At 36.2% G+C, this 17,083-nt stretch overlaps 1 protein-coding gene across 1 annotated transcript; it reads right to left on the bottom strand.

The window, feature by feature from the left end:
* Positions 1-5,191: 5,191 nt before the first annotated feature.
* Positions 5,192-6,121, bottom strand: LOC130832391 (olfactory receptor 10K1). Its single transcript, XM_057700727.1, has one exon. It carries the CDS (start codon positions 6,119-6,121, stop codon positions 5,192-5,194), a length of 930 nt encoding a protein of 309 aa, XP_057556710.1.
* Between the last annotated feature and the right edge of the window lie 10,962 nt (positions 6,122-17,083).

The raw sequence follows: 17,083 nt of genomic DNA, 5'->3' as shown, positions 1-17,083 counted from the left end.
TGTTCTCTATATCTGTGAGTCTCTCTGTTTTGATTTAATCATTTGTTTTATTTTTTAGATTCCACATATAAATATAACATACAGTATTTGTCTTTCTCTGTCTGACTAATTTCACTAAGCATAATACCCTCCAGGTCCATTCATATTATTGCAAACGGCAAAATTTCATTCTTTTTATGACTAATCACCCCTTATGTGTGTGTGTGTATATCGTACATCTTCTGTGTCCATTCATCTGTTGACAGACACATAGGTTGCTTCCATATCTTGGTTATTATAAATAAAGCTGCTAGGAACAATGGAGTGCATGTATCTTTTTGAATTAGTGTTTTCATTTTCTTCAGATATATACTGAGGAGTAGAAGTGATGTATCATGTGGTAGTTCTACTTTTATTTTTTTAAGGAAACTCCACAGTGTTTTGCATGGTAGCTGCATCAATTTACATTTCAATAAACAATGTGCTAGGGTTGCACATACTTGCCAACATTTGTTATTTGTAGACTTTTGATGATAGACATTCTGACAGGTGTGAGATATCTCATTGTGGTTTTGATTTGCATTTCTCTGATTATTAGTGCTGTTGAGCATTTTTCATGTGCCTGTTTGTCATCTGTATGTCTTCTTTGGAAAAACAATGTCTGTTCTTGTCTTCTGTCCATTTTTTAATCTTTTTTTAATACTGAGTTGTATGAGCTGTTTATATATTTTGGGTATTAACCCCTTATCTGTCACATCAATTGCACATATTTTCTCCCATTCAGTAGGGAAAACATTTTATCAATGGTTTTTTCTTCTGTGCAAAAGCTTTTATGTTTAGTTAGATCCTGTTTGTTTATTCTTGCTTTTGTTTCTTTTGCTGTAGGAGACAGATCTAAAAATATATATATTGCTATGATTTTTGTCAAAGCATGTTCTGCCTATATTTTTTTCTAGAAGTTTTACGGTTTCCAGTCTTATACTTAGGTTTTTAATCAATTTTGAGTTTATTTTTGAATGGTGTGAGAAAATGTTCTAATCTCTTTCTTTTAGATGTAGCTGTCCACTTTTCCCAGCTCCACTAATTAAAGAGACTGTCTTTTCTCCATTGTATATTTTTGCTTCCTTTGCTGTATATTAATTGATCATAGGTATATGGGTGTATTTCTGGGATCTCTATCCTGTTTCATTGATATGTGTGTCTGTTTTTGTGCCAGTATCATACTGTTTTGATGACTATAACTTTGTAGAATAGTCTGAAGTCAGGGAGCATGTTACCTCCAGCTTTATTCTTTTATTTCAAGATTGCTTGGCTATTGAGGGTCTTTTGTGGTTTCATATAAATTTTGGAATTATTTGTTCTACTTCTGTGAAAATGTCATAAATATTTTGATAGGAATTGCATTGAATCTGTAGATTGCCTTCAGTAGTATGTACATTTTAACCATATTAATTCTTCCAATGCATGAACACAGGATAGCTTTACATTTCTTTGTGTCATCTTCAATTCCCTTCATCATTGTTTTATAGTATTCAGAGTACAGATCTTTCACATTTTGGTTAAGTTTATTCCTATTTATTTTATTCTTTTTGATGTGATTTTAAATGGAATTGTTTTCTTGCTTTCCCCTTCTGACAGTTCACTATTAGTGTATACAAAAGCAACATATTTCAGTGTATTAATCTTGTATACCACAACTTTACTAAATTCATTTATTAAGTCTAATATTTTTTGTGGAGACTTTAGGGTTTCCTACATATAGTACATTGTCACCTGCAAATAGTGACAATTTATCTCTTCTAATTTAGATGACTTTTATTTCTTTTAATTGTCAGACTGCTGTGGCTAAAAATTCCAACACTATGCATATAAAAAGGGTGAGAGTGGGCATCATTGTCTTGTTCTTGATTTCAAAGGAAAAGCTTTCAGCATTTTTTACCATTGAATACAATGCTAGCTGCGGGTTTGTCATAAATGGCCTTTATTAAGATATACTCCTTCTATACCAACTTTGATGAGAGTTTTATCATGAATAAATATTTTTAAATCCTTCTCTGCATCTATTGAGATGGTCATGTGATTTTTATCCATCCCTTTTGTTGATATTATATATCACACTGACTAATTTGCAGATATTGGACTATTCTTGTATCCCTGGAATAAATTCCACTTGATCATGGTGTATGAGCCTGTTTATATATTGTTGAATTAGGTTTGCTAAATTTTGTTGGAGATTTTTGCATCTACATTCATCAGAGATACTGGCCTATAATTTTCTTTATTTCTGGTTTTGATACCAGAGTAATGGGAGTCCCATAAAATAAAATTGGGGGCATTCCCTCCTCCTCAATTTTTTGGAAAATTTGATAATAGGCATTAGCTCTTCTTTACATGTTTGATAGAATTTGCCCTGTGAAGCCATCCAGTCCTGGACTTCCATTTGCTGTGAGTTTTGGATTTTTTTGTTTTGTTTTAACTACAAATTCAATTTAACTTCTAACAATGTCTGCTTAGATTGTGTATTTCTTCCTGATTCAGTCTTGGGATATGTATATTTCTAGAAGCTTATTCAGTGTTTCTAGGTTAGCCCATTTGATGGCATATAATGGTAATATTCTCATGATTTTTTGTATCTCTGTGATATCAGTTGTTATTTATCTTCTTTCATTTTTTATTTTATTTATTTGAGTCCTCTCTCTTTTTTCTTGTTGAGCCTGGCTTATGAATTTTTTGTCTTTTCAAAAAAACAGCTTTTGGTTTCATTTATCTTTTTTTTTAATTTTTTTTTGACTGCTCTGTCTTCATTGCAGTGCACAGTCACTTTATTGTGGCACATGGGCTTCTCTAGTTGTGGCATGCAGGCTGCACAGTGCACAGGCTCAGTAGTTGTGGCATGTGGGCTTAATGGCCTTATGACATGTGGGATCTTATTTCCTCGACCAGGGATTGAACCCACGTCCCCTGCATTGGAAGGCGGATTCTTAACAACTAGACCACCAGGGAAGTCTCTCAGTTACCTTTTCTATTGTTTTTTGAGTCTCTATTTTCTCTCTTATCCTTAATTTCCTTCCTTCTGCTGACTGACTATGGCTTTGTTTGTTCTTCTTTTTCTAATATCTTTAAATGGTATGTTAGGTACTTTGAGATTTTTATCCTTTCTTGAGGTAGGCCTGTATCACTATAAACAAAATTGCTTTTGTTGCATCCCTTAGATTTTAGAAAGTGTGTTTTTATTTTCATTTGTCTCAAGGTATTTTCTGATTTCTTCTTTGACTTCTTCATTGACCCATTGTTTTTTTAGTTGCATGTTGTTTTGTGTCTACGTTTGTATTTTTCCCCTTTTTCTTACCATAATTTATTTATTGTATCATACTGTTGTCACCAGAAAAGAAATACTTAATATAACTTCTGTCCCCTTAAATTTGTTGAGACTTGTTTTGTGGCCTAATATTTGATCTATCCTGGAGAATGTTTCCTGTGCACTTGAAAAAAAAAAAAAGTTTATTCTGATGTTTTTGGATGGAATGTCCTGTGTATATCTATTATATTCAAGTGACTTGGCATGAGTAAAGGCAAAGGCTGGGGCTGTCCCAGCATCAGTCAGAATTCTGGGCCACTTCTGAGCTGCTGCTCCCTTGAATGCCACTAATGGCTGCCAGCACCCAGTTTGAATGCTGTGCTGGGTCTGAGCCAGCTCTGTCCCCTGCAACTGTGCAATCTCCTCTGCTGCAGCACCTTCATCCTAGTGTGGAGCTGTGTTGCAGAGCAAGAGGGACCAGAGTGGGGCTGGGGTGAGCACTTGGGTCATTTCAGAAAACTGGTCGGGGTTCTGGTCAGCTTCAATCTGCTTCTTCCACCTTGTTTTGGATGTAAGCAAACATGCACATGCTCTTTATGAACAGGGTCTAGTTTCTATAGCCCTGCTGTCAGTTGCCCTGGTTTTCAAGGGATCTCATTCTCCTGGTGTTAGACCTCAGGGCTGTGGCATCCAATATGTAGTTCAAATTGCTTACTCTGAGTCTGTGTAATCTCATTCCTTTTCTGTGTCCCCTCCCAGGGGTGCATGTCCCAACCTGGTCACTTCTCTTCCCTTCCTACCCAATCCTGTGTAGATCTTTCTTACAGCCTTGGTTGTATAAGAGTCTTTCTGCTAGTATTCAGTTTGTTTTCACTGAGGATTGTTCCACAAGTATCTGTATTTTTGATGCATGGGTAGAGCAAGGTGAGCTTGGTGTCCTCCTACTCTGCCATCTTGATCTCCTACTCTAGACACCATGTTTTTAGCAAACCCAAGTAGTCCTTATAAAATCCATGTGGTAAGAAACCAAGAATCAACAGCCCCAGATTTGCACACAGCCAACATTTAACATGAACTAACCAGGCACATAAAAGGGCAATTTTGTAAATGGCCCTTCAGCCCTAGTTGGGCCAACCAGGGTGACCTCACAAAGAGTATATACAAGTTGTCTCATGAAGCCCTGCCAAAATTGTGTATTTGTGTGTAAAATAAATAACTGTCACCTTAGCTAAACTTCTGAGTAGTTTTCTAAATGGAAATAAATAACTAGAACAGAATTTGGTATCTAAAGTCAGGGTGCTATTATAACTTAAATTTAAAAAATATGGCATTGAGTTTGGAATTGATGGTAGAAAAATCTGTAAAACCTTAAGGAATCTATCACTGAAAGATGTAAGAGCCTTGAGACAACTGTTGGTGATCATTTGAAGGACAGAGAGGAAGCTGCTATTAAAGTTTGGTAAAAGGGGGCATTTATGTGCTTTCTTGGAAAGTTTGCATTATTATAACCTGGAAAACAAAAAAAATATTTATGAATATATATGAAACCCATAATAAGGTTCCAATCTCAAACAAGGAAAGGAGAAAACAGTCCCAAGTAAAGGTAAAGTCATTTCAATATGTTGATTGGGAGGGTGGGGATAAATATTTACAGCTGTAAAATATGATGAAATTTATTCCAGAAGTGAGTAATCTTTTCACATGTCTGCATAGCCTTCTTAGAGTATTACTTATAGCAGAAAGCCAGAATGTCTTAACTTCTTTGAGCCTCATTCTCTTCATATGAGAAATGTCTTTACATTACAGCATGTTCTACATTTAAACAAGAAAATGTTTGAAAGCACACATGTTACTTGGCACATAAAAGGCATACAATTAATTGAACACTTAAAAACTGGCTCTTTAATTAACAGGCTATGAAGTCTGAATCATTACTCTTTGAAGGGCTGATTTGAATTCCTTATTTCTAAGACTGTAAACCATTGGGTTGAACAATGGGGTGAGGATGGTATAAGACACAGATATTAGGGTGTCTTGACTTGAAGAGTAATTAGACTTGGGCCTTAAGTAGATGAAAGAGGCACAACCATAATGAACAATTACCACGATGAGATGGGAGGCACAGGTAGAGAAGGCCTTGTATCTTCCAACAGAGGATGGGATTTTTAGAATGGCCGAGATGATGCGGATATAGGAGACCAGGATAAGTAACAGTGGTATAATCAAGGCGAACACACCAAGCATGAATATGACCAACTGACTGAGGTGAGAGTGATGAGATGCCAGCTTGAGAACAGGAGAAATGTCACAGAAGAAGTGATGCAGCTGATTGGAAGAGTGGAATGGCAGATGAAATACCAGGGAGGTGGTGACCAGGGAGACAGTGAAGCCACAGGCACAGGCAGCAGCCACTAGTCCCACACACACCCCATAACCCATGAGTACTGTGTAGTGCAGAGGGTCACAGATGGCCACGTAGCGATCATAGCCCATGGCTGCCAGCAGGAAGGAGTGAGAGCAACCTAGGAAGAGGAAAGAGAACATCTGGATGGCACAGCCTATGAAAGAGATGGTCTTCTTCTGGGCCAGCAGGTCAACCAGCATCTTGGGTACAATGATGAAGGTGTAGCACGTCTCAGAGCAGGAGAGGACAGCAAGGAAGAAGTACATGGGGGTATGGAGGGCTCTGTCCAGCACAATGGTGGAAATGATGATGGCATTCGTGCCCAGGGTGAACAGGTACATGAGCAGGAAGACAACAAAGGGCAGCCACTGCAGCCCAGCCAGAGATGAGAAGCCGAGGAAGACAAACTCCCTCACCAAGGTCTCATTGACCCACTCCATGGTCACTGCTACATAGGAGATGCAGAGACAGAGACCAGGATCCAGGGAGGGAGAAGTACACGGGGAACTCAGCACAACATCTGCAGGTAACAGGCATTTCCAGATGTTTGGTGGAACTCATTCATTTCTTCCAAAAATACCTGCTAAAATGAGAATTAAGGCTAAATATGGAACAGAATAACTGACAATAAATTAGCAGACTTTTCCCCAACACCAAGAACATCTTATTTCTCTAGCTAAGGATTAAGGAATTATCTGATAAGTTTACCTCATATCTTACTTATAGATTATTATGTTTTTCTTTCTTACTACAATCCTAAACCAGCTCTCCAAAAGTGAAAAATATGGTAAGTTCAGCTATCTAAACTTGATCAGGAAGTGGAATGAAAGAATAAGTAATGCTCAGACACAACATGTGAACTTCAGTTTTTCCAAACACAAAATGGGGAGGGAGAGGAAGAACTAGATGATCTCTGAGCAAAAGTGTGAGGCGATTTGTGTTTATTGACAACTTATTGTATGATAAGATATGTGGTAAGAATATCATATACCTTTTGTCAATTATTCATTATAATAATTTTATGCCAATAGCCAAAACAATGGGAAAAAAGAAAATGTTAGTTTTCAGACCAATTAGAAACATTACTGTAAGTTCCACAAACTACAGTACCAAGCCAAGGGTGGAACAGAAGACAACACTGGTTTAAAGAAAACTATTTTTAGGAAGAGAAGAATCATTAGAATGTTAGAAAGTCTAATTTACTTTGTGGCATTTTAAACACACTTCACTTTTCCCATTCTGAGGTACCTCAGAAAAATAGAGTTTTGCTAAAATGGCAAAACCTTCCTTGTCACACAGAGTGACAAAGAATGTGACAATTGGGCAGTTACCCAGGATTATAACCCCAATCAAATCATAGACTTTATATATTTTGCATATTGTTATATCAGTAAGATTCTTTTTGAATATTCTACTACTAAACAGTCTACAAACTGCTAGAAAATATTATCTCTAAAGTCATTTTTAGGGCTTATACCAGATAATTTTTTCATGGGTGTATTTCCCAACTGCCCAACCCTAAGAAGTAAAGAAAATGTTCTTTGGATGCAAAATCATTTAGCATTTATTGGTTATATCCAGTCTTTATTTATACAATTTTCAGTATATTTAAATTTTAGCATCATTTTGTGTTGAGGAATTGTTTGCATCTGCTACCAGAATTTTTTGTTTTTTCATTTTTCACAGTAATAGCAAAGGTTGGCTTTCTAGACCTTAAGTTAAGTGACTGGAAATTTCTGAAATTCACTGTATCTATCCTTAGAATTTAGAGATAAGTTTTGTTCTTTTTTAATTACTAGAAATGAGTTACAAACTTAGTAGGTATAATTATTTGAAGTTAATATTAGGATACTCATACATGCTGGTTTTAAAGTTCTATAACACAAATTATAGGATTTTTTTTCATTCTCTAACTATAAAGGTATTTCTATTACACATAAATATAAAGAATGTAAACACCATATATATCCCCATTATCTACACATGTATGTATGTGTATACTTATATATATTGATAGAATATACATATGCTTTCTATATGAAGAAAGGCAAACCAACAAGGCAGTTTCCCTGCATAGTACCTCCTCCTGGACAAAGGGATTTCTCTCCCCTTCAAAACACTGAGGGAAATCTAAATTTATGATCATTGCTTATCTTTTTCTTATCACTTTCCCAAAATTTTTCTGGATCTACTGTGAACTAATTTGTACCTAATCCCCACTATATTCTCACTCCACTGAGTATGAATTGTAGAGTAGACCATAGAAGTTAGAATTACCTGATTCTGTTTCTCCCTAATACTAAAAAAAAAGAAATCTGTTGGATTATTTGTCACTCAAATCCATGAGGGCAGCTGATTTCACTTAGGTAGATTTTTCATATACTGTTAATAAAACCCCACAATCTAGATGAGTTGTATAATTGATATATTTGCCCTTTTCGTGGTGTATGGAGACCCAGAGGCACAGTATATCTGAGAAGGCAGCCCCCATCTGCTAAAGAAGACATTAAAGGCCACCACAGTATGTTATATCAGTTCTAGGGATAGAAAGACATAAGAGAAGAAGAATGAAAAAATCTTCCAACCAAATATCCATAGGCTATAAAATTAAGGTAAAAGATCCCACAACTTGGAATAAGAAGATCTATATTTCAGGTCTAGCCTTGTGTGACTTTGGGCAAGGTACTTAACTTGGATGTTCTGTCTCTTTATTTTTAAATTAAAGGCAACAGGGCAATAACTGTAATAAACTGTTGGAAAGTACTTAAACAGAGGCTCCTTGAATAATACCTTGCAGAAGAAGTTTTGACTTAGGGTTAGAGTTGAATACCAGCCCTTAAGATACTTTTCAACTCAGAGACTCCAAAATTCTCTATTTAGATGATCCCATAATTCCTTTTATGATATTCTAGAACCTGGGGATGGAGTTCAGGTCATGATCCTTGGAGATGACACTTTGGCACCTTATTTTTCTAACTACTTAGATGCTCCAAAAATTTTATATAATTTAGGTTTAAATAGTGACTCAATATTTGAGGGTACTGCAAAAAGGGGGCAAATTACAGATTTTTCAGATGCAAAATTTTGATATTTTCAAATATTTATCTTAGTGAAAAGTCAGTCAATCAACTGAGAGAAATTATGTACACAGCCTCAGATATTAAAGAAATGGAATTTTTGTATTCTTAGATACACATGAAAATCCTGAATTCCTTATTAAAATGGAACTTAAGTATAAGATTTCAATTATAACTAAAAACATGCATCCATGAGTACACAGCAGAAGGGAAAGTGAGTATTAGTTAAGTATGTGTATCACTTAGTCCACGAGGCAAGCAGTTCAAAAAAAAAAAAAAAAAGATAGAGAGAGAGAAAGAAAGAAAAAGAAGAAAAAGGAAAAAAAAGAAAAGAAAAGAAAAGAAAATCTGGCTGGCAGCAAAAATGATCCAGTCTGATCATTACAAAAAATTCAGAGAATTATATGGACCACGCCAAATCACTTTTAGTACCTGGAGTTAAAAGCAGCCCCTGGTTCTCCTTCTTAACCCTGCCACTTGCCAAAATTGCAGTGAGGGCCAGTGTTCACAACACTACCCCTCACCCAAGTCTAGACCCTACAAACCCCCAGGCTAGATCAATATTCCCACTGCTCAGCAAGTACCTTGCTCTCCTCCTTTCAATTCAGACAGAAATAGCTATTCAGAATCTGAGATCCCTTGACAAGTAGATTCTAAGCCAAAGACCAGAACCTGAAGGAATATCAGCAAAAGAGAGTGAATCTGCCTTGCGACAGAAGCTCGCCTTGCATCCACCTCTATCCATCAGGACTCTCAGCTTGTCCAGCCAAAGTCATTATCTTTAGAAATTCTGGTGATGAACATGGGGTGTGGTTATTAGAAGCATATACTGTGATCATTGGACTCCTGAGGCTTGATCTACTGCCCTGGAGACATTGTCCTGGGGTTAATTAGAAGTCAAGGGTTTTTTTGGAAAAATAATGTCACAGGTTTCTCAAAGGTAGCCTTAGTTGAGGAACCTGGGAAGTAGGAACCATAAGCATAATTCGCCTGTGTCTTCACTGGAAGTTGAGCCCATTTGTTACAAATTCTGAAGCAGAAATCACCACAATTAAGACTGTAATGCAGAGACCAAGTGGAAATTTTTCATTCAATTTTAAGTCAGGAAACTTGTATATTTGTCCAGTGATTCTCAATTTTAGTGTTTATGAGTCAAGAGGAGGGCTTAATTGTAAATTTATTTTCTCAGGGTTTTGTCCATAAATATTCTAATTAGGAACATTGAGATGTTCTGCAAAAACCTAAATTTTTAACAAGTGTGTCTTAAATCTAGTTGGGCATTAACATTAAATTTCTTGTTATCTTACAAATTTTTTACTAGAATAACTATATATATATAAAGTTGTCAATTTCATCCAGGCTAATCCAAAATCAATATAATTCCAAACCAAACCCCAGCATGAATTGTGAAGGCAACCTGACAATACACATTTCTAAAGTTTACATGGAATAATAAGACATTTTTGAAAAAGGACAAGTGATATAGAGGCTCACTCTTCCCAATAGTAAGATGCATTAGTGATAAAAAGAGCATGCTACTGGAACAGGAAGAGTTAAATATTACAAAGAGACAGAAAGGAAAGCTCAGAAATTGATCTATGTATATTCAGAAACTTGGTCTTTGACAGAAATTACCTCACAAGTCAGTAAGAACACTGTACTTAGTAAATAATACTGGGAAACCTGGATCCCTCTATGTACACATCACTCAGAAGGAGGTGTCATAATTGAAAATTAAATGGCTTCCTGAAGGACCAGGTAGAGCACCACCTGTGTGACAACACATGATGGAACTCCATATGCCTGCTCAAGGCAGTTATACTCTGAGCTAGCAAGCAACGTATTGTACCTATCATCCAATAATAAGAATGTGTAAGGGGAGATCACTGTAAGTGGAGATGGGCAATAATACTTTTCATTATTACGTCCAATAACTTACATAATGTTGATCTTCATAGTTTAGATGTGTTACTTTTCAAAGGAGTGTTGCTTCTACAAGGAAACAGAAATTGAAACTCACCTTTGGTTACTTCAGTCTACTTTGTTCTATTGTACAAATATTCTACAGACAGAAAGGGTCTTTTTACACTACGTAGGGTAATTGATTTTTTTTAAGATTGTTATATAATTGATTTTATTTTTCTGAAACTATTTTGCTCAATGTAGAAATTTAAAATTGAATTACAGATCTGTAAGTTATAGATATACCATAAATGCATAGATTTAGTTTTGGGCTCTATTTTGTTCTGTTGCTCTATGTGTTTGATTTTGCATTGGCATACCATTTTGATTCCTGTAGTTTTGTAACATATTATGAAAGCATAAAGTGTGAGGCCTCAAGTTTTGTTGTTCTTCTTCAAGATTTCTTTGGCTATTCAGTGTCCTTTGTGGTTCTATACTAATTCCAAGATTTATTTTGTTTATGTAAATAGTCTATAGGATTATTTTTAAGCACTTTATTAGAATAAAATTCCTTTATATTCTTGTACCAGTTTTTGAGGTACACCAAAGTGAAACAGCTGTAATTATACATATATCCCCATATCCCCTCCCACCCACAACTCCCTCACAGCCTCCCTATCCTGGTCCTCTAAGGCATCACCCATTATCGAGTTGATCTCCCTTTGTTAAACAGCAACTTCCCACTGGCTATCTATTTTACAATTGGTAGTATATATATGTCTATGCTACTCTCTCACATTGTCCCAGCTTCCCCTTCGCCCCCCAACCATCAAACCCCGTGTCCTCCAGTCCATTCTCTGCATCTGCATCCTTATTCTTGCCCTGTCACTGGGTTCATCAGTACCATTTCTTTTTTTTAGATTCCATATATATGAGTTAGCATACAGTAATTGTTTTTCTCTTTCTGACTTACTTCAATCTGTATGACAGACTCTAGGTCCACCCACCTCATTACATATAGCTCCATTTCATTCCTTTTTATGGCTGAGTAATGTTCCATTGTATATATGTGCCACATCTTCTTTATCCATTCATCTATTGATGAGCATTTAGGTTGCTTCTATGTCCTGGCTATTGTAAATAGTGCTGGAATGAACATTGTGGTACATGTTTCTTTTGGAATGATGCTTTTCTCTGGGTATATGCCCAGTAGTGGGATTGCTGAGTCACATGGTAGTTCCATTTTTAGTTTTTAAAGAGCCTCTATACTGTTTTCCATAGTGACTGTACCAATTTACATTCCCAACAACAGTGCGGGAAGGTTCCCTTTTCTCCACACCCTCTCCAACATTTATTGCTTTTAGATTTTTTGATGATGGCCATTCTGAACAGTATGAGGTGATACCTCATTGTGGCTTTGACTTGCATTTCTCTAATGATTAGTGATGTTGAGCAACTTTTCATGTGTTCATTGGCCATCTGTATGTCTTCTTGGAGAAATGTCTATTTAGGTCTTCTGCCCATTTGTGCATTGGGTTATTTGCTTTTTTGGTATTAAGTTGCATGAGCTGTTTGTATATTTTGAAGATTAATCCTTTCTTAGTTGCTTCATTGGCAAGTATTTTTTCCCATTCTGAGGGTTGTCTTCTTTGCCTTGTTTATGATTTCTTTTGCTGTGCAAAAGCTTTTAAGTTTCATGAGGTCCCATTTGTTTATTCTTGATCTCATTTCCATTCTAGGAGGTGGGTCAAAAAGAATCTTGCTTTGATGGATGTCATAGAGTGTTCTGCCTGTGTTTTTCTCTAGGAGTTTTATAGTGTCTGGTCTTACATGTAAGTTTTTAATCCATTTTGAGTTTATTTTTGTGTATGGTGTTAGGAAGTGTTCTAATTTCATTCTTTTACATGTTGCTGTCCAATTTTCCCAGCACCACTTATTGAAGAGGCTGTCTTTTTTCTATTGTATATTCGTGCCTCCTTTGTCAAAGATAAGGTGCCCATATGTGCGTGGATTTACCTCTGAGTTCTCTATTCTGTTGCATTGATCTACCTTTTTATTTTTGTGCCAGTACCATACTGTCTTGATCACTGTGGCCTTGTAGTATAGTTTGAAGTCAGGAAGCCTGATTCCACCTGCTCTGTCTTTCCTTTTCAAGATTGCTTTGGCTATTCGGGGTCTTTTGCGTTTCCATAAAAATCGTAAGATTTCTTGCTCTAGTTCTGTGAAAAATGCCATTGGTAATTTGATCGGGATTGCATTGAATCTGTAAATTGCTTTGGGTAGTACAGTCATTTTCACAATGTTGGTTCTTCCAATCCAAGAACATTGTATAACTCTCCATCTGTTTATATCATCTTTGATTTCTTTCATCAATGTCTTATAGTTTTCTGCATACAGATCTTTGGCCTCCTTAGGCAGGTTTATTCCTAGGTATTTTATTCTTTTTGTTGCAATGGTGAATGGGAGAGTTTCCTTAATTTCTCTTTCTGCAATTCCGTTGTTAATGTATAGGAATACAAGAGATTTCTGTGCATTAATTTTGTATCCTGCTTCTTTACTAAATTCATCAATTAGTGCTAGCAGTTTTTTGGTAGAATCTTTAGGGTTTTCTACATGTAATATCATGTCATCTGAAAAGAATGACAATTTTACTTCTTTTCCAATTTGGATTCCTTTTATTTCATTTTCTTCTCTGATTGCTGTGGCTAAAACTTCCAAAACTATGTTGAATAATAATGGTGAGAGTGGGCACTCTTGTCTTTTTCCTGTTCTTATTGGGAATTATTTCCATTTTTCACCATTTAGAATGATGATGGCTTTTGGTTTCTCATATATGGCTTTTATTCTGTTGAGATAATTTCCTTCTATGCCCATTTCTGGAGAATTATTATCATAAATGGATGTTGAATTTTGTCAAAAGCTTTTTCCACATCTATTGAGATTATCATATGGTTTTTATCCTTCAATTTGTTGATATGATGTACCACATTGATTGATTTGCATATACTGAAGAATCCTTGCATTCCAGGGATTAACTCCACTTGATCGTGGTGTATGATCTTTTTAATGTGCTTTTGGTTTCTGTTAGCTAGTATTTTGTTGAGGATTTGCCCCTTTATTCATCAGTGACATTGGCCTGTAATGTTCTTTTTTTTGTGACATCTTTGCCTGGTTTTTGTATCAGGGTGATGATGGCCACGTAGAATGAGTTTGGGAGTGTTCCTCCTTCTGCTATAAATTGGAAGAGTTTGAGAAGGATAGGTGTTAGCTCTTTTTGAAATGTTTAATAGAATTCGCCTGTGAAGCCATCTGACCCTGGGCTTTTGTTTGTTGGGAGATTTTTAATCACAATCTCAATTTCCATACTTGTGATTGGTCTGTTCATAGTTTCCATTTCTTCCTGGTTCAGTCTTGGAAGATTGTATTTTTCTAAGAATGTCTCCATTTCTTCCAGGTTGTCCATTTTATTGGCATATAGAAGCTTGTAGTAGTCTCACATGACCTTTTGTATTTCTGCAGTGTCAGTTGTTACTTCTTTTTCATTTCTAGTTCTGTTGATTTGTGTCTTCTCCCTTTTTTTCCTCATGACTCTGGCTAACAGTTAATCAATTTTCTTTATCTTCTCAAAGAACCAGCTTTTAGTTTCATTAATCTTTACTACTGTTTCCTTCCGTTCTTTTTCATTTATTTCTGCTCTGATTTTTATGATTTCTTTCCTTCTGCTCACTTTGGGGTTTCTTTGTGCTTCTTTCTTTAATTGTCTTAGGTGTAAGGTTAGGTTGTTTACTCAATATTATTCTTGTTTCTTGAGGGAGGACTGTATTGCTATAAACTTCCTTCTTAGAACTGCTTTTGCTGTGTCCCATAGGTTTTGGTTTGTGTGTTTTCATTGTCATTTGTTTCTAGATAATTTTTTTGTTTTCCTCTTTGATTTCTTTAGTGATTTCTTGGTTGGGTTAATAGTGTATTGTTTAGCCTCCATTTGTTTGCATTTTTTGCAGTTTTTTTCAGGTAACTGATATCTAGTCTCATGGCATTGTGATTAGAGAAGATGCTTGATATGATTTCAATTTTCTTGAACTTACCGAGGCTTGGTTTGTGACCCAAGATGTGATCTATCCTGGAAAATGTTCCATGTGCACTTGAGATGAAAGTGTATTCTGTAGTTTTTGGATGGAATGTCCTATAAATATCAATTAAGTCAAGATGGTCTAATGTGTCATTTAAAGCTTGTCTGCCCTTGTTTATTTTCTGTTTGGATGATCTGTCCATCAGTGTAAGTAGAGTGTTAAAGACTCCTACTATTATTGTGATACTGTTGATGTCCCTTTTTATGGCTGTTAGCATTTGCCTTATATATTGAGGAACTCCTATATTGGGGGCATAGATATTTACCATTGTGATATATTCTTCTTGGATTGATCCCTTGATCATTATGGAGTGTCCTTCCTTGTCTCTTTTAATAGTCTTTACTTTCAAGTCTAATTTGTCTGATATGAGTATTGCTACTCCAGCTTTCTTTTGACTTCCATTTGCATGGAATATCTTTTTCCATCCCTTTACTTTCAGTCTATATGTGTCCCTTGGTCTGAAGTGGGTTTCTTGTAGGCAGCATATAGAAGGGTCTTGTTTTTGTATCCATTCAGCCAGTCTGTGTCTTTTGGTTGGAGCATTTAATCCATTTACATTTAAGGTAATTATTGACATGTATTTTCCTATTACCATTTTCTTAATTGTTTTGGGTTTGTATTTGTAGGTGTTTTCCTTTTCTTGTGTTTCCTACTTAGAGAAGTTCCTTAAGCAATTGTTGTAAGGCTGGTTTGGTGGTAGTGATTTCTCTGAACTTGTGCTTGTCTGTAAAGCTTTTGATTTCTCCCTCAAATCTGAATGAGATTCTTGCTAGGTAGAGTATTCTTGGCTATAGGTTTTTCTCTTTCAGGACTTTCAGTATATCCTGCCTTTCCCTTCAGGCCTGCAGAGTTTCTGCAGAAAGGTCAGCTGTTATCCTTATGGGTTTTCCCTTATATGTTATTTGTTGCTTTTCTCTTGCTGCTTTTAATATTTTTTCTTTGTGTTTAATTGTCATTAGTTTGATTAATATGTGCCTTGGTGTATTTCTCCTTGGGTTTGTTCTGTATGGGACTCTCCATGCTTCTTGGACTTGGTTAATTATTTCCTTTCCCATGTTGGGGAAGTTTTCCACCATATCCTCTTCAAATATTTTCTCAGACCCTTTCTTTTTTTCTTCTTCTTCTGGGATGCCTATGTTTTGAATGTTGGTGTGCTTAATGTTGTCACCAACGTCTCTGAGACTGTATTTTATTCTTTTCATTCCTTTTTCTCTTTCCTGCTCTGTGGCAGTTATTTCCCCCATTCTGTCCTCCAACTCACTTGTTCATTCTTCTGCCTCAGTTTTTCTACTGTTTATACCATCTAGAGTATTTTTAATTTCAGTTATTTTGTTGTCCATTACTGTTTGTCTGCTCTTTAGTTCTTCTGAGTCCTTATTAACTGTTTCTTGTATTTTCTCTATTTTGTTGTTGAGATTTTGGATCATCTTTACTATCATTACTCTGATTTCTTTTTCAGGCAATTTTCCTATTTCCTCTTCATTTATTTGGTCTTGTGGGGTTTTTTCCCTGCTCCTTTGCCTGCATGGTGTTTCTTTGTTTTCTCATTTTGTCTAATTTATAGCATTTGTTCTTTCCTTTCCCCATGCTGCCTAGTAGTAATTCCTCTTGTTTCTGCCCTCTCCCCACTTTGGTGGGGTTTTTCTAGTGTTTTGAGTAGGCTTCTGTGGGGGGGGGGGTTGCTGTCTGCTTTCCTGTGTGTGGCTCTGTGTCTTTTCTCTCTGATGAGCAGGGCCATGTCAGGTGGTATGTTTTAGGGTATCTGTGAGGTTAATATTGTTTTAGGTAGTCTGTGTATTGCTGGGTGGGTTCGTGTTCCTGTCTTGTTTGTAGTTTGGTGTGAGGTGTCCAGCACTGGCAGTTGCAGACAGTCAGATGAAGCTGGGTCTTAGACTCTGATACAGCGTTCTGTGAGAGTTCTCTGCTGTTAATCTTCCTGTGTCTGAGGGCTCCTGAGTAGTCTAGCATCCTGGATTCAGTGCTCCCTCCCAAGAGCCTCCTTTTGACTTCTGATGAAGTAGTCCAGACTTCAGAGGTTGCTAGTCCCAGCAATAAAGGGGTTTAAAGAGGATTGTCCAAGCCCCAGACTAATGGCAGAGTGTTGAGTCAAACAAATACTAAATCAAGGAAACACATACATGTATGAGACACACAAATACTGTATCCAATAGAACATAAGGCACTGGGAAGACCTGACAGAAGAAATAAAGTATGCAATCAGACAATCAAAGTGAAAACCAACAAAAATTCAAAACCAAAAAGAAAATAAAGAAGAAGGAAAAAAAGAAAATAC

This window comes from Hippopotamus amphibius, chromosome 1 (assembly GCF_030028045.1).
Source record: "Hippopotamus amphibius kiboko isolate mHipAmp2 chromosome 1, mHipAmp2.hap2, whole genome shotgun sequence".
Taxonomy (NCBI): Eukaryota; Metazoa; Chordata; class Mammalia; order Artiodactyla; family Hippopotamidae; genus Hippopotamus; species Hippopotamus amphibius.
Note: the sequence above shows the minus strand (reverse complement) of the source record. Positions and strands in the feature narration are given on the sequence as shown.